Here is a 21,457-nt window from a genome sequence, read left to right as displayed (position 1 = left end):
TTAGGACCAGGGCATGAAGTCGCCCTCGGCACCCTCGGAGCAGTGGGGTTCCTACTTTGTCGACGCCCATAAGAGTGTTGAAGGGGAGGAGGAGAGCCAGAGGCTCACCTGGTGCTGCCACAGCCTCCACAAGTACAGCACCATGGCCATCCCCAGCGTGGAGGCCATCGCAGGTACTTGAGACAGGAGTCGGGAGACTTTTATTTTGAAGGGCAATGTATAGTAAGGTTTATTAAAAGAAATATATATATATCCCCTGCATCTCTCAGTGGGTGGTTGTTAGGAGTGAATGAGGCAGTGTTGGTTTCTTGACAGGGGCAACACTGTCTGGGTTTTTTGGGTAGTGACCATTGCCCCTATACTGTATATCTTGATGTTTCACAATTCCAGTTGGTTTCCCAAAAGTCTGTACATTTTCCAAAAGGTACAAATCACAGACCAATCCCAATATGACTACATCAGTATAAGGATTCTAAGCTGTATCGACTGACTTCAGTGTACTATTGGTGAATATTCTTTCTCTCGACTTGACAGACCTTCCCCTGGACTACAAGTTTCCCAGATTCTCACCAAACAAGCCGTGTACCACAGGCTACTACCCCAGGCCTCCTGACTCCCTGCTCAGGATGGTCCAGAGTCAGTCCTAGGAGCCCTCCCTCCTCCCTCCCTCAGCCCTCCCTCCCTCCTCCCTCCCTCAGCCCTCCCTCCCTCCTCCCTCCCTCAGCCCTCCCTCCTCCCTCCCTCAGCCCTCCCTCCCTCAGCCCTCCTCCCTCCCTCCTCCCTCCCTCAGCCCTCCCTCCTCCCTCCCTCAGCCCTCCCTCCCTCCTCCCTCCCTCCTCCCTCCCTCAGCCCTCCCTCCTCCCTCCCTCAGCCCTCCCTCCTCCCTCCCTGCCTCCCTCCCTCCTCCCTCCCTCAGCCCTCCCTCAGCCCTCCCTCCCTCAGCCCTCCCTCAGCCCTCCCTCAGCCCTCCCTCCCTCCTCTCTCAGGAGGGGAATGTGCGTCCATGTTTCCTGTAGTTCCTCACCTGTAGTTCCTCACCTGAACCACCCTCTCCATGAAGCACAGGAGTCACACTCCCATTTAGAAAACACCATGTGAATGTAACCGTGATTCCCCGTCTCTGTCTCCCTCTCTTTCAATCTCTATATATCTCTCTCTCTCCCCTCCCCCCACTATTTCATCATTGCCTACATCTGAACGTTGTTAGGTGGTTTATTGTACGTGCGTAAATGTGACTTGCAAAATAATGTATGTTTGAGTGTGTGTCTATGTGTCAGTAGCACACTGTATTGACTAAAGCATAGTGTTCTCATTGTTTAATGTAAAGACCACCCTTTTGTAATGAAGATGAGTAGTTGGTGTTCCGGTTGAATCCTCACCTCTTCGGTCCATCCTCCAGTCTACTGTACGTGTTCATAGCAGCTGTAACAACCAGGATAAGTAGGATCTCTCCAAACGCAGAGGGTATTGTCTCGGTACATAACAGAAAATTGCTTACCTCAAAAATATGATCCGAGTTGAAATGCAACTTCAAATAGTCACAGGTGTGTGTGTGTGTGTGTCCTGACGGACCGTTATGTCCAGTATTGTTGTGTTGGTTTGTGTCAGTAAACACTATTATACAACTACTGTATGTATTATCAGGGTTCTTGTTTTACTGTATGGTCAGTGACTTGATATCCCTTTCAAGGTGTGTACCTCTGTGTCCGTTTGCTGGAAGGTGTTCTTAAAGGTTTGTCCTACAAGAAATGGAACTATCTTGCTCTTCTTTGGTGTCGCCTTTCTCATAAAAGAATACAATAATCAGTCCATCCTACTGTATGAAAACTGTAATGCTGAATGGTAAAGAAGACCATGCTCTTGGTTTTCTGTATGTTCTTTTGGTCCAGCAGTACATGTTGTGGTCTTTTGAGTGATTGTGTAAAAAATGTAGAATACTTATGCTTCATATGCAGTACCAATTGGAGATGTGCTCAAACCGACTTCTGAATGGTTGCATTTGTTAGAAGCATACTTCTTGTATGACATGTCTTAAATATGCTTTAAGCGTTATTGTTCCGACAGTTAGAACTGTATTATCTGATAAAGAGTGTCAGCCATGGTCAGCCAAAGTTATTATTTAGGTTGCATTGCAGCTTTAGTGATTGTACTTCACATACTCATTTTTTCGTATCTGACCTGTAAAACTTTAACCCATTGCCTTATGTTTCAGTCATTAGGGAAAGTGTTCAATGTACTGTGTATGAAATAAAGATGTTCTACAATTTTGTTACAATTAGCATAATGCTTTGTGCTGATTATTTACAATGGCGCAAAAACCAACCTTATTTTATTAACGCTGTCATACTGTAGTTCGTGCACTCAAAAAGTGCACGAGTGATTGATTACATTATGATGTCTAATGCAGTGAGATTGGAAAGCCGGACCTGCCATGCCCTACCTGACGGGCTGGAAGTGTGCAACCTGTGATTTTTTTCTGTCTCCTTTAAGTATTTCCTCAACTGCCCCTCCTCATGACGTTCTTTACAGAACCGCACGCTTTCTCCTTGCACTTAGTGTAACTTTTCTTCAGTATTAGAAAGTCTCATCACATCGATAAATGTTGCAAGGATTACTTTTCTGATATGCAGGAAACGTCTTGTGGGGAGTACTACGTCTGGACCACACGTTCAAGGCAACTGTTTTGACAGGTAAAGTAAGTAATTTTCCAGTTTCTGGAAAGCCCCCGACTGAGTTTATTTGTTGCGTGAAATGCACACATTTTCTAACGGAAAAATTATCAATATCTTTTTCATAGACGAAACGGTTGAGATTTGCTGTAGGCTATAGATGGTAAAATATCTATAAAGTATTTGCCATTTCGTTTTTATTCATCACATATTGACTATAAATTAAATAATGAAATAAATTCCGTAAATCCGACTGTTTATGGGACAGACACACACCATCTAATATTCAGAACATTTGAGCAAATCACTTTTAATTCCCGAGATAACCTTCATATATCTGACTTCCTGAAGGTATCAAAGAGATGTGACTCAAACTTTGTTTTCCACAGGCTACTATGCTGTTATTTGGTTTAGGTAAGGCTTAGTGGCAGCGAAGGAAGCGCTAGTACAATGTATGGGTTTCGGTGGTTGATGTAAACCCTTCAATTTGGGTTTTTTCAAACAACGCCTAATGCTGAGCCTCTGGTGCTGTGAAAAACAGTCCATCTTCTTCTACACTATTTATAATTCCAAGGTGCTTTTACAATGCCGTTGTGACGTTCTCACAAAGATAGATTTGGCTTCCTTTCCTACCACAATTAATTTGTGTCTGGCGTTATCTCAAAGACAAATTGGTCCACTCAACCAGGGTTACGTTGACCAGGTGAACTTACTGTCTGTGTGCCCTCTATCTGGAATGTGACACCTCTTGAGGTTAAATGTCAAATCTAGAGAGTTGTGGAACGATAGATATGTTATCTTTTAGTTCCTCTATACACAGTGGTTGACAGTGTAACAAACTGAACCAAAGAAAACGCTTGCCATTCAAGTGGACCAATGTCTAGACACCTCTCTAATTACTACCAAATGATTTCCATTAGGGAAATGCCAAGAGGACTACTAAGGTCATGTCATGGAACTTACTGAGATGACTAACTTTTTCTTTCTCTGTAGTGTGTTGTTTCATTTGATACATAGCCTACACAATTTTTGCTTTAGCCAGTCCAGCAGAGGATGTGTCATTTAGACAACCAGGGCTTTTATCATTTTAAATATACATGGCTAATGTTGGACAGAGAATAAGGGCTCCGGATGGTATCCCAGCAACTGTGCATGGTGAGGTAGAACACCTTCCACTACTCTCTAGGGTAGGATGAGAATATAAGCGTTGTGTTTTTGTAACACAGATCTGAACTTTATCTTGAGTTATGACAGTGTCGCGTCGTCTGCTGCGAGGATTTTAGAGCTGGAAGTTTTCTAACCTCTGAGAACAGTAGGGAAGGCCAGAATGATCAGGAATACAGCTGTATCCAATTATTCCAGGAATGCATTGCCTTTGTAAGAAAATCTTGGGAGAATATGGGCAGGCCTTCTCAAACCCTTTCCTGCTCTCCTCTTCTCCTCTTCTCCCCCGTCCGCACTCAGCTGAGCTCCTCTGGAAATGCCACGGTGCCCTCTCTGATGTGAGGATGCAAGCTTACACCCGTGGGGCCCCCACAGTGTTCTTCATGAGTCTGCTGTGGCCCCTGGTGGCCCCGGTCCTGGTGGAGGTGGACCCCGCTGCAGGGATCCCCTTCATGGGTGGGAACTACGACGGCCACCCCATGTTGTACTTCAACCAGGCGGAGGTGGAGGAGCTGCAGGCGGCGGCCGCGGGGACACACCGGGAGATGGCGCGGAGGATCCGTGACGCCGGGGAGGCCATGCTGGAGCACCCGGAGGAGTACCTGCCCCCCTGGAGCCCCGCAGAGTTCAGCGCCCGCTGGAACGAGGTCTACGGGAACAACCTGGGGGTGCTGTCCATGTTCTGTCTGCTCTACCCACACCGCTCCGGCGCTCTGGACCTGGCCAAGGACTACATGGAAAGGATGGCAGCTCAGCCTAGTTGGTATATTTTCTATCTTTGTTTTCTAATATTTCCTGCGTCACCTTAACGACACAGTCCTGTTTTGTTGTTGCTGCTGCAATGCGATCTATGTTCTATTCATTGTAACATTCTCACTGCAACATGAAAAGGATTGCGTGTAGCAACATGCACTCCAAGTAAATGATGTAATCCTAACCCAAGGGCAAGTCCATTTGAGAATCTATCAGTGCGTCACAAGAATATAAACTTTTCCAAAACGTATCAGGCATGTTTTCACCAAGTTTATAATCAATTAATTTTGAGCTTTTAATTTGAGCCTGTCACCCAGAGGCTTGAGTGAATATTCGTGCCTCTCCCTTAAATTCCCCCAAACTGCAGCCCACACCTCCGGAGACATCTATTACAGTGCCCTCCAAAAGTATTGGAACAGTGAGGCGAATTCCTTTATTTTTGCTGTAGACTGAAAACATTTGGGCTTGACATCAAATAATGAACGTGAGACCAGAGATCAACGTTTCAGCTTTTATTTCCAGGTATTTACATCAGGATCTGATGCACAACTAAGAAAATATCACATTTTGTTTGAATCCACCCATTTGTCATGTGATCAAAAGTATTGGAACAGATATACTTAAAACATATTTAAGTGAATAAGACTTAATATTTAGTTGCAAATCCTTTGCTTTCAATAACTGCAGCAAGTCTGTGACCCATTGACGTCACCAAACTTTTGCATTCTTCCTTTTTGATGCTTTCCCAGGCTTTCACTGCAGCCTCTTTCAGTTGTTGTTTGTTTTGTGGGGTTCCTCCCTTCAGTCTCCTCTTAAGCAGGTAAAATGCATGCTCTATAGGGTTTAAGTCTGGAGATTGACTTGGCCAGTCTAATACCTTCCATTTCTTGCCCCTGATGAACTCCTTTGTTGTTTTGGCAGTGTGTTTTGGGTCGTTATCTTGCTGCATGATGAAGTCTCTGCCAATCAGTTTGGTTGCATCTTTCCTTAAATTGGCAGACAAAATGTTTCTGTAGACTTCCGAGTTCATTTTGCTGCTGCCATCATGTGTTACATCCTCAATGAAGATTAATGAGCCCGTCCCAGAAGAAGCCATGCAAGCCCAAGCCATGACATTACCTCCACCGTGTTTCACAGATGAGCTTGTGTGTTTGGGATCATGAGCAGTTCCTTTCTTTCTCCAAACTTTAACCTTTCCATCACTTTGGTAAAAGTTAATCTTTGTCTCATCAGTCCATAAAACTTTGTCCCAGAATTTTTGAGGTTCATCTCTGTACTTTTTGGCAAATTCCAGCCTGGCCTTCCTATTCTTCTTGCTAATGAGTGGTTTGCATCTTCTGGTGTAGCCCTTGTACTTTTGTTCATGAAGTCTTCTGCGAACAGTAGATAGTGATACCTTCACTCCTGCCATCTGGAGGTTGTTGCTGATCTCACTAACAGTTGTTTTAGGGTCTTTCTTTACAGCTCTCACAATGTTTCTGTCATCAACTGCTGATGTTTTCCTTGGTCTACCTGTTCGACGTCTGTTACTTAGTACACCAGTAGTTTTCTTCTTCTTCAGGACATTCCAAATGGTTGTACTGGCTATGGCCAATGTTTCTGCAATGGCTCTGATTGATTTTCCATCTTCTCTAAGACTCACAATTGCTTGTTTTTCACCCAAAGACAGCGCTCTGGTTTTCATGTTGTTTACACCTCTGAATACAGTCTGCATAGACAAAACCTATCTTACCCAATCTGAACCTGAGTGTAGACATTCAGTGGTATTTATTGATTGAATAATGTATGTAATAGGACACACCTGGGCAACAAAACACACCTGTCAGTCACATGTTCCAATACTTTTGCTCACGTGACAAATGGGTGGGTTCGAACAAAAAGGTGATATTTTCTAATTTGTGCATCAGATCCTGATGTAAATACCTGGAAATGAAAGCTGAAACGTTGATCTCTGGTTTCACATTCATCGTTTGATGTCAAGCCCAAATGTTTTCAGTCTACAGCAAAAATAAAGGAATTGGCCTCACTGTTCCAATACTTTTGGAGGGCACTGTATATTCTCTCTCGCAGAAGGTAGCTTTGTATATGTTTTTAGCATCATCGTGAATGAAACTGATCTATTAGGAGAGGTTACACATGATATCTATATCTCTCCTCACCTAGTACTCCAGTTATGGATCTGACCACTGAGGTTTAATACCAGCACCTCCCTCTGCTTCGGTGGATTCACAGTCTGTCCGTCAAGACTCAGGAGTGCCACTGTTCATGTGTCTGTGGTCTGATAGGCCTGTGGTCCAGGAAATATGTTTAGCAGCTGTTTGAATTCATTGCTGAACATGCCCCTGTTCAAAGGAAATTAGATGTTCAGATGTGAGCTAAATGGCTTGGTGTAGGCAGGTTGATGGAGGATTTTGGTATCGGGTCACTGAGACACACAAACACACACACCAGACCAAGGACGTTTTTGCTTTGCTCTAACGTCAGTCATTTTCTCTTCCTTAGTAGACCTTAGTCTGAGTTTGGAAAAGGAAATTAGTCTGAATCAGAATTTCTGTATAAGGATGACACACAGGGCAAGGCTTTGCCATGTCGCCATCAGCTTTAGTCATGGTGCTTTTGAAATATTTCAGCCAATTCATATCCCTGTCATACCCCAGTCATGATCGCAGTTACCTCCCTCTCATGGCTCTCCTTCAAAGCATTGTAGCCTCCTTTAGATTTATTTTTAGGACTTCTACAAACAGCTTCGTATTAGTGCAATTTGCAAACATTTCTCTTCAATATTGATGATTGTGCCACAGTAGAGGAAAAAAAACTCAGTGAACATATGCTTTCACGTTTTAACCACACAGTGTGAGTTCTGTCTTCACCCATACTTTCATTATGGTCTTCAAGACTCACAGGGAACCTTGAAAGTGGCTCCAGAAATCACTCAATTGTGGTAATCATGGCCTTCAATTATGTTTCCAACAAGTTGTGGAGGGGAACCTTACAACCACAGGGAAAATTCAGTTTGTGGCGCTCTGGTTCCTGGTTCAGATTTTACACTCTCCTCGTGCAAACATACAGAAGAGAGATATTGTTTGTTTTGGCATAATGCAATTCCCTGTAAAGCAGTGCCACATAATCACCCTTCTGTCATTAGAAGTCCTTTTATTGTGCGTTAAACTTGGTGGGTGAACCTAGGCCTGTCGTCGAAAGAATCTATGAGTAGTTTCTGATGGATTCGTTCTATAGCGTTCAAATCTTTGGTCCTTTTTGTTACATTTCAGGTTCATCCATCTTACAGGCAGATTAATTGAACTCACAGTAGCTCTTGACAGATATAAATAGATGAAGGAGCAACATCATATGGACAAATTGAAGCCAGAAGGATTTGCTGTGTAACCCCACATCTTTTGCTATGTGTGAACAATACGCTTTAAAAGGAAGCTCCTTAGATATTTAAACTGAAGATGAAAATGCACAAACCAACAGTAACACACAGTGGTGCAAATGCTGAGTCTACAGGTTGCCTGGGTACTTTTATGATCACATCTGAAGTCAATCTATACATAATCACGCACACAAAAACGCTTCAAGAGCTCCTTTAAAGTTGTAGTAATGCATGGGTCAGTACTATTTCACCCGTAGAACAATTAGCAGCTATTGAAAATACAAGTGGAGTCAGCATTCTGTCAGTGTCTTACAAGGCAGACAGAAGCTGCACACGGAGCTCTTATAACACATTAGGATGTGTAGTTGTATCAACACCATATGACCACTGTGTCACGCTTCCATCACTCAGTTGTCTGTCACGTTCTGTCGTTCAGGTTGGTCAAGGACGCTCCGTGGGATGAGGTTCCGATGGCCCACTCGCTGGTCGGGTTTGCCACAGCTTACGATTTCCTTTTCCAGTACCTGAGCAAGGTGCAGCAGGAGCGTTTCCTGCAGGTGATCGGCAACGCCACCCGCTACATGTATGAGAAGTCATACGTCCGTGGCTGGGGGTTCCAGTACCTGCACAACCACCAGCCTACCAACTGTGTGGCTCTGCTCACAGGTAGCCTGGTGTACATGACCCAGGGTAAGTATCACCTGTATAGACCTCCAGTATAACCCCTTTCAATCAAAACAGATTTAACCTGTTTAGCCTTTTTTAGCAGTGTCACACAGGGCTTAACATACACCCCATAGAACTGTGGCTAAACCAACCTAAACACTCAGGCCTGGACATGGATTAAACCTAGTCCTAGACTAAACACCTATTCAATGCAGATCTTCATGGAATTTTGATCTAACTTTAAGACTAGGCTTAATCCATGTCTGGGAAACTGGACCTCAAGGTTTATTGGGTTAGAAGATTAACGTGAACTGTGTATGGTCAAGATACAGGGAGTAAGAAAGGAGTATAAACAAGACCAATAAATCAGTACAGTGCTTATCCGTTGTACTGTAGAATATCCTATCTTGGCAACTTTATTTTTCCTGTCACATCCTCCTTCCTCTAGTCTACTTCCTATATCACGTGGGCCTCAAACGGAGGGCAGCTTTCCAGCTTGATCTGACAGAAGGGAGACTGATTCCTCAGGGCTTGCCAACCCCCTTTCCCTCAGGACGAGAACATTCTTGACTGGAATTTCAGTTGAGCCAGCCTGGGGTTATCCCACAGCTGCTTCTAATCCCTCCTAATTGTTTCTCCAGCACTGACTCTCTCTCCACACCATTCCATAGGGACATTTCTTTCACCGTGCGCCTGTGCGTTGAGTTTGTGTGAAGTATTTGACTGTTGAAAAGACTTTATATGACTTCCGGCTTATTTTAAGTGGTTCCTTTTTATTGTTTAGTTTCAATTTCCTGAATATCTTGGACTGTGTGTTCTGTCAGAGAGGCCAACTGAAGGTGAAGTTCTGTTGCTGTTTCCAGAAGTCCCATGGTTTTTAGTTTGGTAGATGAGGAAGTGTTTCTGGGATGAGAAGAACAGTGTGTAATAATTGGTAGCAGTCTTATTGAGATCATTTACATTACCTTACATTTATGTATTTAGCAGATGCTTTTATCCAAAGCAACTTCCAAGAGAGATTTCTACAAAAGTGCATAGGTCACGGATCATAACAACGACATAGCCCTAAACATTGCGGGTAGCCAAACATGTAGCATACATTGTGAAACCAAATAAGTCCCAAAGGGAAGAACAATAAGAGCATGTAGTTAGACAAGTTACAATTAAACAGCAAAATGGTAGATCACTATGGAAACTGTGTTTTTTCCCCGCTCTCTTATGATAAGGATGGGGAGGGGATAGGAAAAGGAAAACTGAGGAGAAACCACCAGTGACCTTTTAGGTTTTTGAACTCGAAGACCAAACAATTTCCCTATGTTCATGCCAGTATTAACTTACAACCATCCTTTGTCACATATCCATCAATCATTTTCTGCGCAAAAGGTATGATGTTATTGTTAGAGTTCCCTAACCATACGCTTAATATTATTCTGTCAGGAACTCTTGATAAATGGAGCTTTGCCCCCCCCAAAAACAGCCGTTAAAAGTGCAAACTTTCAACAACAAAAAATGTAATGTTCTAGAACTTTTCCATTGTACATGTCTGCAAGTTTTAGAGATTACCACAGCACCTAACTTTGGTTTATTTTATGTGTTTTTATAAGGGAGGGATTGTATTGTATATTCATCAGTAAGAATTGTAAAACAGCTCAGTATTCAGGTTAAGCTCCACTTGTCAAGGAATTTCCACACAAGACAGTTGTGAGCTTTATCCATATTTACTTAAACCTAGCTTGGATCTACACAGGGATCTGTCTTGTGTGATCAACTTAGGGAGAGAATGGATCAAATGATAAATCCCAATGTTCCAGATTGCTGTAGCAGTGCATTACTTTTCATGTTGATGCTTGGTGGCTGTCCCCCAAATATGGACAGTGATGCTTGCAGTTTATCCATCCTAGACCAGCCTTTCCAATTCCTGGTTCTCAATGCATGTTTCCCTCTTCCAACTAACCATTGTCAAATGAATGGGCTGTTATCAGGGAAACATTGGAGAACATGCAGGACAGGGGGTCCCGAGGACCAGACCTGAGAGAGGCTGACGTAGAGTCCTGTTGCCTTATGGCCACCCAGCTTTTACAACTAGATAGAGCCGATGAACTACCAAACTATTTTCACATTCACGCTATTGCAACATTACTAGGTATCTAAAACTCTGTATAACATTTCATATCACACATCCTGAATCATACAGCCATTTCCTGCCTGTTTCCATGCATCACAGACTAGGGCAAAGAGCAGTGCAAAAACAGTAAATCCCCCGACCTCTCACATTCCTCCTGACCAGAGCGTGATGGTTTGCTAAGGAGCGACCAGACAAGGCCTTCCCTGCCTCTCATCGTGTAGGGGGCTTAATGTATAGCGAAGGACACTCCGGGCCTCCACAGGGTCAACCACCACCACCATCATGGACGGGGGCAGTATGACAGCAGCATTATTCCGTCTGCTAGTCATTTGACAAACTAGCCACATCATTAGACCCAACAACATCGCTGCTTGAGGAATTTGCTGGACTGCAAAACCGAGCGTTAGTGTTAGTGGTGAAGCCGTGGGTACAATGTTTTAGGTTCATAGAGTTTGCCACAGAATTTGATTAACTATATTACACGGATGATCAAATACATTTAGCGGAGTTACGTTTTTTTTTTTTTTTTTTACTTTTGTTTGTTTTTTAGATCTGCTCCAATTGAGTTGACTCAATTTGATTTGCATGTGTTTTCTCGACTTACTTCAGCTTGTAGTTTAATAATGGAAAATGCTGAACAGTCCCAACAGTGTGCTTTCGTGTGGGGCTGTGTGTGAGCGTAGTGAAACGGTGTCTGTGTAAATGTGGACTTTGTCCCAGCAGTTCCTGTTTGATGGTAAATACCTGCTCTGTGTCCACCTCTGGTCTCTTAGCCCAAACCACACACCAGGGTAGACTACTCTGGGTGGGGAGGCGTGGCCAGTCTCCACCATCAAGGTACAGGGAATCCTCAAGGAACTGTAGCTTGAGTGTTTATGTGGTTTATTTTTCTCATAGTAAACTCTATGTTTTGAATCCAGCTTTTCAGTACTACTTTACTGGTGTGGTAGTGTCATACTTTCCTGAAATGACAACAAGAGTTTGGCAGTGTGCGTTGCATACCGTGAGGAATTTGATTTTCCAGTATGAATCTGCTCAAGGAGTCGTGTTTTTAAATAGGAATTAGTGCTGAATAAGTACCATAACTGACTCACGTCTCAGTAGCTAGAGACGGCTAGGCATACAGTTCTAGTCACAGTTAATCTTCTTCTGGGTTTCAGCTGTGTGGAAACAGTTGAATTCGCCAAGGTTTAAGGACTATAACTCCACAGTTGAGAATGTCTGAACCCATTGTTGAAAGCATTTCATGTTTCAAGCTGTTCTTTCTCTCATGTTCCAGGGTATCTTCAGGAGGCCTATCTGTGGACCAAGCAGGTCCTGGCCATCATGGAGAAATCCATGGTTCTCCTGCAGGATGTGACGGACGGCTCGTTGTACGAGGGCGTGGCCTACGGTACCTACACCACGCGTTCTCTGTTCCAGTACATGTTCCTGGTCCAACGCCACTTCTCCATTGGACACTTTGACCACCCCTGGCTCCACAGACACTTTGCTTTCCTCTACAGAACCGTCCTGCCAGGTACCCTCATGTTTCTGGGTTATGTGTTGAAAAATAATCAATTAGAATGTTCAAATCACATATTTGTGATGTTACGCGGTGGGACCCACATTCAAACGATCACATATTTGTGACGCTGCTCATTAACGGGTTAAGGAAATGTAGCTTTGTTTAATTAATGACATGATGTACTGTATTAACCTCATAGGACTAAATTGGGGAGGTGCAAATAAATACTGCACCAGTCAGCAGACCGTGATTAAGTGTTTATTCCTTTGTGGGCGGCTGGGAAACCTGGCCTGCACCCAGCATCGTCCATGTTGCCTGGGTGGTGAGCAGATTAGGCATGAAACAAGGCCTCAGAGCATTACTCCGCTGCTGGAGAGTGACTACTCTTTTGTCTTGACATGGGGGAAGCATGCGCACAGTTACAACCTTCCTGGATGCCTGTCAGGGCAGTGCAAAGATCTTGGCTTTGCTCCACTCCTGGCGAGCCTGAAAGGCTGGTCTGAAGGTTACAGGGAGGGCAGGAGCAGGGGAGAGACCCACAGGCCGGGTCTGGATGTTTCACAGCCGTCTGCCAACAGTTTCTGTATTGTGACTGGGTGGCTCCGACAGCGTTCAGAGAGCTGCTCTAATTGGCCTAGGAGAGCCCTGGACCCATACCCACAATGCCAGCTTTCTCTCTCAGACAGACAGAAAAAGGGGAACATTATCCTGAAACTACCTCCTGAGTTCCTGAGATGATTGCTCTCACAGTGTGTGTGTGTATGTGTGTTTGTATGTGTTTGTGTGCAGATAATGAGGGGGTGGAGGGTGCGTCTCAGACTGTAAACACTGTCCCCCTGCATCATGAGTTGGTCTTAAAAAAAGATCTCCTCAATGTTTTGTACCCCTTTCCCAGGTCTGCTTTTGGTCAGTGCTCTTGTTGTTTTATCCTAACAAGGGAATTACTGTGGTCAAATGTTTAGTACCAGTTACCAGGTTTCAAATCCTTTTTTCACACTTAAATGCTATTCTCTTTTCTGAGAGGTCCTTAGCGTCAGCAAAATTAATGAGAACCGTGTGTTTCTGGAAAGGCAGTAAAACGAAAACGGCTGATGTGCAGTGAAACGAGATTGGCTGATACAAACAGGGCCGCAGGTTCCTGTCATTTCAACCAGAAAGATGTAATCAACATTTGGGTTCTGAGAACAGAACATAGCCTGCACAGCACTAAAGCACAAACCACAACCTAGAGGTTTTAATAAAATGCTATAATAAAGTCAATGCAAATACACAAATTTGCGCGAATGACGCTCTTCGATTTTCTAGCGCGATTTTCAACTCAAGCGACGTTTTAGAAGCGTAATGCTGTGTTCACACCAAATACCATACCCCCTATATTTTGTAAAGTTGGGGGTCAGACTCCCTAACCACTCAGCTATCAGACTGGGGGTCAGATGGCTGAGCGGTTAGGGAGTCAAGCTATTAATCAGAAGGGTGTTGGTTTGATTCCCGTCCGTGCCAAATGACGTTGTGTCCTTGGGCAAGGCACTTCACCCTACTTGCCTAGGGGCCTGTCCCTGTACTTACTGTATGTCGCTCTGGATAAGCGCGTCTGCTACATGAATACAGGGGCCTGTCCCTGTACTTACTGTATGTCGCTCTGGATAAGAGCGTCTGCTAAATGACTAAATGTAAATGTAAAAAGGTCCTCACCTGGACCTTCCATATCTAAACAGGGTTCCAGCGGACTGTAGCGATTGCTGATTCCAACTATAACTGGTTCTACGGGCCTGAAAGCCAGCTGGTGTTCATGGATCGTTACGTGATGCGGAATGGTAGCGGTAACTGGCTGGCTGAGAAGATCCACCAGAGCCGTGTGGTGGAGGGGCCGGGCCAGGCTGGCAGAGGCCAGAGATGGTGCACCCTGCACACAGAGTTCATCTGGTGAGTCTCTCTCTCTCTCCGCTGGTCGATGCTGCTTCTGTAAATTCAGGAACAATCAATTTTTCTGTCTCGATGAACTATCCTTGTTGTGTGACTTAGTAAAAAGTCTACATTTAGTCAGTTATCTTATCCAGTCTAAACCTCAGCGTTGTGTGCTGTCTACAGGTATGACCCTAGCTTGGTTCCTCAGCCTCCTCCAGACTTTGGCACACCCAGGCTCCACTACTTCGAGGACTGGGGGGTGGTCACCTACGGAAGCGGTTTACCCTCCGGCGCCAACCACTCGTTCCTCTCCTTTAAGTCGGGGAAGCTGGGAGGACGTGCCATATTTGACATGGTCCACAGGAACAAGTACAAAGACTGGATCAAAGGGTGGCGGAACTTTAATGCAGGGCATGAGCACCCTGATCAGAACACGTTCAGCTTCGCCCCCAACGGTGTGCCTTTCATCACGGAAGCGCTGTACGGGCCCAAGTACACGTTTCTCAACAACGCAGTTCTGTTCGGCCCTGCTGTCTCAGACTCCTGCTTTAAGCCCTTTGAGGGTCAGGTGACGGAGGCATGTGACTCCAAGTGGCTGAAGTTTAAGGTGGGGTTGGCAGCGGATGCACAGGGAAGAGTGGAGGCGGCGCTGGAAAGGCAGGGGATGGTGTTCATCCGGGGGGAGGCCCAGTCTGCCTACAACCCTGACCTCAAGATCAGAAGTTTCCAGAGGAACCTGCTGCTCCTGCACCCCCAGCTGCTGGTCCTGGTGGACCACATCCACCTGGACCCAGACAGCCCCACCAGGACCATGAGTGCCTTCTTCCACAACACAGACTTGCCCTTCCAGGAGAGTAAGATAGATGGTGTGCACGGAGCCTTTGTCAAACATGGAGAGGACTCTTATAGAATGTTCTGGATGGATGACACAGGTTTCAGCAACAAAGCAGTTTTAGGGTACTGGAATTACCCTCGTGGATACCCCTATAATGGCTCTAACTATGTGAATGTGACAATGCCACTAAGGCAGCCCCACACCAGGGTGGCCTACATCTTCTTTGGGCCTGGGGTGGATATCCAGAGGTTCAGCCTGCGTGGTGACGCCCAGAGGGTTGACATTTACCTGGCCACCAAGGAGCACAGCTACACCATCTACCTGCTCACAGGAGAAGTCACCAGTAAGCCTCTGTTCGCGATGGTTCTGGTGGACCAGAAGAAGATTGTTTTTGAGAAGACCGCAGGAGTGCAGGACAGCTCTCCGGAGGAGGTGGAAGAGTTTGTCAACGTCGTGGAGGATAACCTCCAGCATGCCAAGCCCGTCTTCCAGCAGCTGGAGAGACACATCCTGGGACGTGTGCTCAACACGGCCAGCTTCCGAAAGACCGCGGAACGCCTCCTCCAGTTCTCCGACAAGAAGAAGACGGAGGAGGCGATCGAGAGGATGTTCACTCTCTCCAAGAAGCAGGGCAAAGGCAGAGGGGGCAAGAAAATGAACCTCGGGGAGAAGCTCTCTGAGAGCATGCCAGATATCTTTGCACAGATCGAGGTCAGTGAGAAAAAGGAGAGACAGAAAACAAATAAGCGAGTGTACGAAGAGAGTCCAGAGGAGGGTGAAGGGGACTCACGGGCCTTTATGGATTACGGAGACAACCGCAAAGGCCGGAAAGGTGGCTTCATCAAGGGACGTAAATACAAGGCGGTTCACATGGTGGCCACGGCGAGGAGTGACAGTCTGTCTAGCACACCCTCCTACATCAGGTTGTTTCTAATCCTAAACATACTCACCTTCTTTCTGCTCTTGACTGTTTTATTGACGCGGTTCCAAAGAGGTAGAAGTCTACACACCCAGAGGTGTTTTTATGCTGTCCTCTTGATTGACAGTCTCATTTTACTGTATCTCTATTCCTCCTGCTCTCACTCTCAGTGTTGATATCCTCAAAAGGCTCGGACAAGGGGTCCTGTCAACAGATATAGTCTTCCTTGACAGTTTCTTCTTATACACAATGGGTGAATATGCCAAATCACACTTCACTCTGAGCTGGAAAATTGATTCCAAATAGGAATTGATCGATTATTGAGATAAAGCCAGACACCTATGAGGTGACAAGCTTCTGTGGAGCTGTAGAATTGAGTTTGTGTGAACTTGAATGTGTTCAGTATGTTAGACTTCTTGCCTCATATCAAAGTCTCAAGGCCCGCAACTAAAATACAGAGATATGTCCCTCTGTATGTCGTCACCGTCCTGTATAATGCATACATTTGTATATATGTTTAAACAAAATGTATTTTTGTGGTGATATTTTCTACGCTTTGTAATTGATAAAGAACCCATGCAGGCTTCAATTTGCAATTTTCTTTGTGCGTGTGTTGTGTTTGTGTATGTCCAGCTGTGTGTGTGTGTGTGTGTGTGTGTGTGTCTCTGTGTGTGTTTAGTGGATGTGAGTTTTTACCTCAGAAATGTGTTCTCTGGGGTCCATCCTATTGGTGTAGCTTTTAACCAAATGATCTTAACCGCATGCATGGAAGATTCACTTCTTGCTTTTAAAGTCAATTAGGATCTGTATCTTGGTTGGGATGGAAACAGTTAACAGTCACTGTCAGAAATGTATTCTGGAAGGGAGAAGTAATTTCTGGGAGAAGTGTTGAGGATTGGTAAGTATTAATCAGGAAAACAATGTTGTGTGTTCAAAGTCCGTGTACCTTATTGTGGCCATAGTTTGTTTTATGTTGAAACCTGTGTTGACAAAAAGTTAATGTCCCAATGTGGCCATTGGTTTTTCTATTTTTCAACCCGTGTTGACAAACGCAAAATAGGACTGTAATATCGTTTTGTCACTTTAGTAAGTCGAACACACATTTAAGTATAACGGCTTGTTTTTGGTTGTTTCAGTTTTTATTTATTTATAATGAAATAACCATATAACACAAATGGTATAACGAGCCAGAGGGCAGCAACAACTACATTTTTTTAAACCTTTTTTAAATTTTTTATTAGCATTTTCAACGATGTCAAATGCATTTGAGTTTACAAGATACATCAATTAAACAACAAAAAAATCATTTAAATTTAGAGTAAACACGTATCAATACATGCCTTTAATTTAAGTGAATTTTTATTGAAAAAATATAGCTCTCCATTCAAAGCAATAAAGCAAGGTTTTCTTCCCATTAAATTCCATCTATGAATATGATACTTTGCCTTATTAATAATAATAAGATTAATTATATATACACAGATGTTTTTCCTTGAACCGTCAGATGGCCCAAACAATACATTCTTCCAAAAACAACAAATCATCCTCAATATTTTCAGTAACAAACTTACAAAGATTTTGTCAAAATTATTTTACAATTGGACAATGCTAATTCATTACCAAAACTGCAATCAACATCAATGTCTTTCTTAAACCTTTTCTTAATATAGCTTTTTTGATGGATAATATTTATGGCTACGTTTAAATGAAATTTTAAGTTAGTGTGTGTTCAAACAAGGCCAAAAGTGCCGTACGGTATCAGTTGAAAAAGACAATCACACCCATCAAAGTAACCCTCCCCTCCCCAACCCTCCCCCACCTAAATTACCACTTTCAGCTCTTATCTGTTGTATGTTTTAATGAAGTGCATTGGGGCAATCATAGTGAGCAAGTAGAGGTCAGGTGGGCTACCTTTGCAGTTTACACAGACACACTGGAGCCCCGTCTTGAAATGTGTCTAATAGATATTAAAGAAACTTGGGTTCATCAAAGATTTATTAACTAAGTAGCAACTAGCAAACTCGGTCAATGTGCCTCCAGTTTGGTGTGTGTGTGTCTTCTACTAAAGAACCTGCTGCTATGTCGTCAAGATAGTAGGACTACAGATCAAAGTTTTTTTTTTTAAGCTAGTTGTTGCTGCCCTCTGTTGTTTGGAAGTAATAACACCCCAATAGTGGCACATCTCTCCCCTCTCTCTCTCTTTTCACTTGTACCAGTATACATAACACGGCCGATCAAACAAATTAGTAAATGGCTCGTTATACCATTTGTGTAATATGGTTATTCCGTTATTCCAAAATGAAACAAAACAATGGAAACCAAGACTTTCCCCATAATCTGGTTCTGATATCCAAAATGGACAAAACAATATTACGAGGCTATTTTTCATTTTTTACAGATACCAGCAAAAGGATATGGAATAATCAAACAAATGATTAAATGGCTCGTTTTACCATTAATGTTATATGGTTATTCCGTTATTCCAAAAAAACGGAACAACCAAAAACAAGCCATTATACTTAAATGTGTGTTTGAGTTACTTAAGTGACAAAACGATATTACGGCCCTATTTTGCGTTTGTCAACACGGGCTGCAAAATAGAAAAAACAATGGCCACAAGGTACATGGAACAAACATTCAATTCCCATAAATTAAGAAGTATTTGAAGAATGCAGTTTTAATCTCCTCCTAGATCACTCATAAAGACGTCATGAACCCTGTTCACCACCCAAAGCCAAACATCAGGGCCCGGACCCATCAGAAAGAGATTGCATAAGTGAGAAGACGGCTTTGCTCCATGTGATTCTGTTAGACTCAGTGTGTCTCAAATTCACAGACATTGTCTGTAAAAAGTGTGCAGGTCAACACGGTCTAGACTCTCGACGCTTGAATCCTCCAAATGCAAGTGATCGAGGTGCTGTTAGATGAACGGAGTGAAGCTTAAAGCTGTTTTATCCCACTGCTATCGTGAATGTGATCCTAAAAATGTAAATCAAGTATGCCCTATGTCAAAGAAACAATCAGATGATATTAAACCGTCCTCTTTTGAATAAAATCCAATGTTTCACAGTTGTGTTGTATCCTCATTAAATAAAGATGTTAATGTTAGTCAGATGGCTGAGCGGTTAGGGAATCGGGCTATTAATCGGTAGGTTGCTGGTTCGATTTCCGGCCGTGTAAACGGTAAAGCTAATCCAGGATATTACGTTAAATCGTTCCAAAACATTTGATAAATACTGCAACCTGTTGCCATTTAGACTCCTTCACACATGCCTATGCTTTTTCTGATTCTTAACACCAGATGTCGCTGTAACATTTACAACATATGTGTAGAAGTTTCTCTGCTTCCGTTTTAAACGTCTGGCAAGCTTTATTAACACCGGAGGTCAGCTACAGCGGCATTAGATTTGGTAACAACATGTCAAGTATGGGTGCACGAGTAACACGCATGTTTAGAAATTTTAATCTAGAAAACAGAGCACACCGAGAAATATCGAAAGAAAAGCCTTTGGCAGCACCTCGGCATTCTGTCAACATTGTTCCTGCTCCAAGTACTGAGGGTAAGTAAGGGTATTGACATTGGGGAACTTGTCCAACACGAAGCTAGCTTTCTGGATCGGAGGGTCATGTCAGGCTACATAACTTTAGCCATTACCATGCCCATTCCCCAAATATAGTAAGTCATGTTGTTTTACGGTAATTGTGTTGTGTATTCTTTTATTACAGTCACAGAGATAACGGAAGACATCCATAAAAGGAATGATCCCCTCTTATCGTTGTTGAAGTCTGTGTATGTGGAATCAAACGATCCAACGACAGAGGTCAGCTTGACTAAAAGACAACAAACTCATTGTCGAAACTATTACAAATTATATTTTGTTTGCCCGAATCTTATTTCAGTGGACCAGAAATGTCAACTTTGGATCCTTGTGTCTGCTATATGCGACGAGCATCATCCCTTTTTAAGAAAAACTGTTCTAGTTTTAATAAGATCGTAATGTTCTTCAAGTTAATTGTCTTATAACTACAACAGTTTATAACTAACTGGTCTAGATGGCTAGAATAAATATATAATTGCATTGTTGCTGTAGTTGTTTTTTATAACTTTTTACCCCAACAGGAACCCAAGCAAGTCACTGAGGGGACAAACGCGGGTCGCAGGAAGTTAAAGTTCAGCCTGCCAGGGTCTCCTTATGGCATTGTTGAAATCACAGACGTTCCCAAAGGCAAATTGTCCATTGTTGAAGCCCTCACAGTTCTCAATCATCACAAACAAGAACCCCAAAGATGGACCCCGGACAAGATTGCTCAGGAGTACTGTCTTGATCCAAAAGACTCACAAGCGCTCTTAGAATTCTTCATCCCCTTCGAAGTGAAGATCATACCGCCCAAGACTAAGGATACAAAACAGATCAAAGATAATTAGGACCAATATGTATTATTCCTGGCTTCAAGACCACCCAAGTTGTTTGTCAAGTGTCTTATGAATTATTTATTGATGTATAAAAACAAGGTTGTCTGCTTTGCTTCAAGGTTTAGTGTTTGAATCATCAATGTCTTTGTTGCTAAGATGTAAGAATATATTTCAAAATGTACAAATGTTTATTATTCCAAACATCATGGTATTACTCAATGTATCCTGCAACATAATTTAAAGAGCCTTTGCATATTTAACCTACAAAGTTAGGATGATCGTTATTGTAAAAGAACATTGACAACATTAAACTTTAAGTTTTGTTCCGTTTCATGTTCTCAATTTTTGTTTTAGTGTTCTGTCACGAAATGTCTCATTGAGAAATTGTTTGGTCACTGAATGTTACAACATACTGTATAAGTTCTACATTATTGAATCCATAAGATTATTCAATTTTTAGTGCTTTTTAGTTTTAGTTGTCATTGAATGTTATGGTAGAATAAGTTATTTAGATGTTTCTTGATATATTGTTAAAACTGAGGAATCACTTGCACAACATGTATTTAATTCATAAACGTTTGTTTATGAAATTTGACTGCATGCCATATATTTGGGTTGTCAATACGTAGGGAGAATTTGAAAATATTCAGTTAATGAACTGTAGGAAATCATAATTGATGATACATGGTTCAACAACTTTGGTGAGTTCACTGACGACAATCAAACTAATGGAATAAAACCTTAATGCGACTGAGACTACCACTATCTCCCTTTAAGCATGTTCTCGAAAAGTGGAAAGTGGTCCTGTCATCCGGTTGATACAATAAAGAACATATAAAACCAATTAGAATTTAGATGTACGTACATTTTTTGTATCACTGGAGTATATCATATTTTCAATAATAGCCCACCTTGTAATTGTGTTTTATACAGGATGTGACATAAAGGCATTATATATAATGTGTGCACGATATTTCTGGTGTGAGTTGCAAAGCTCTCATGCGTGTGAACATGACAGGCGTGAAGTGAACAGCTGCCTAGAAACAAGAGATGTATCATCACACTCAATTCCCCGGTGAAGTTTCTGAGATGGTGGCGGAGGAGAATGGAACGCCATTAGAGAA

At 43.0% G+C, this 21,457-nt stretch overlaps 3 protein-coding genes across 5 annotated transcripts in view; all 3 read left to right on the top strand.

Annotated features, from left to right (window-relative positions):
- Positions 1 to 702, top strand: part of nt5dc1 (5'-nucleotidase domain containing 1) — a 36,862-nt gene extending 36,160 nt beyond the window's left edge. The window contains exons 11-12 of the mRNA XM_047022280.1: positions 5 to 173; positions 535 to 702. Of these exons, the coding sequence (XP_046878236.1) occupies positions 5 to 173; positions 535 to 647 (282 nt within the window). The 3' untranslated portion in view covers positions 648 to 702. The remainder of the gene's footprint in view (positions 1 to 4; positions 174 to 534) is intronic.
- Positions 703 to 2,424: 1,722 nt separating this feature from the next.
- dse (dermatan sulfate epimerase) lies at positions 2,425 to 16,505 on the top strand. 3 transcript variants are annotated; one of them, XM_047021421.1, is made up of 6 exons: positions 2,425 to 2,695; positions 4,134 to 4,596; positions 8,399 to 8,652; positions 12,033 to 12,272; positions 13,976 to 14,183; positions 14,349 to 16,505. In XM_047021421.1, the coding sequence occupies exons 2-6, from the start codon at positions 4,178 to 4,180 to the stop codon at positions 16,093 to 16,095; spliced, it is 2,868 nt and encodes a 955-aa protein (XP_046877377.1). In that variant the 5' UTR covers positions 2,425 to 2,695; positions 4,134 to 4,177; the 3' UTR covers positions 16,096 to 16,505. The 3 variants fall into 3 exon arrangements, with proteins under 3 accessions (XP_046877377.1, XP_046877376.1, XP_046877378.1); XM_047021420.1 differs by having other exon boundaries at positions 2,426 to 2,690; XM_047021422.1 differs by lacking the exon at positions 2,425 to 2,695 and having other exon boundaries at positions 4,510 to 4,592.
- A 2,758-nt stretch (positions 16,506 to 19,263) lies between these two features.
- ndufaf4 (NADH:ubiquinone oxidoreductase complex assembly factor 4) lies at positions 19,264 to 21,161 on the top strand. The gene is made up of 3 exons (XM_047021423.1): positions 19,264 to 19,479; positions 19,646 to 19,740; positions 20,040 to 21,161. Exons 1-3 carry the CDS (start codon positions 19,338 to 19,340, stop codon positions 20,343 to 20,345), a joined length of 543 nt encoding a protein of 180 aa, XP_046877379.1. The 5' UTR covers positions 19,264 to 19,337; the 3' UTR covers positions 20,346 to 21,161.
- The last annotated feature ends 296 nt before the right edge of the window (positions 21,162 to 21,457 follow it).

This window comes from Hypomesus transpacificus, chromosome 6 (assembly GCF_021917145.1).
Source record: "Hypomesus transpacificus isolate Combined female chromosome 6, fHypTra1, whole genome shotgun sequence".
NCBI classification, from domain to species: domain Eukaryota; kingdom Metazoa; phylum Chordata; class Actinopteri; order Osmeriformes; family Osmeridae; genus Hypomesus; species Hypomesus transpacificus.
The sequence above is the reverse complement of the archived record's forward strand: the minus strand, read 5'-3'. Positions and strand labels throughout refer to the sequence as shown.

Coding starts and splice junctions, on each gene's coding strand:
- dse (XM_047021421.1), top strand. CDS start 4,178: ATGCAAGCTTACACCCGTGGGGCCCCCACAGTGTTCTTCATGAGTCTG. Junction 4,597..8,398: donor ATGGCAGCTCAGCCTAGTTG/GTATATTTTCTA, acceptor TCTGTCGTTCAG/GTTGGTCAAGGACGCTCCGT. Junction 8,653..12,032: donor CCTGGTGTACATGACCCAGG/GTAAGTATCACC, acceptor CTCATGTTCCAG/GGTATCTTCAGGAGGCCTAT.
- ndufaf4 (XM_047021423.1), top strand. CDS start 19,338: ATGTCAAGTATGGGTGCACGAGTAACACGCATGTTTAGAAATTTTAAT. Junction 19,480..19,645: donor TCCTGCTCCAAGTACTGAGG/GTAAGTAAGGGT, acceptor CTTTTATTACAG/TCACAGAGATAACGGAAGAC. Junction 19,741..20,039: donor CAAACGATCCAACGACAGAG/GTCAGCTTGACT, acceptor TTACCCCAACAG/GAACCCAAGCAAGTCACTGA.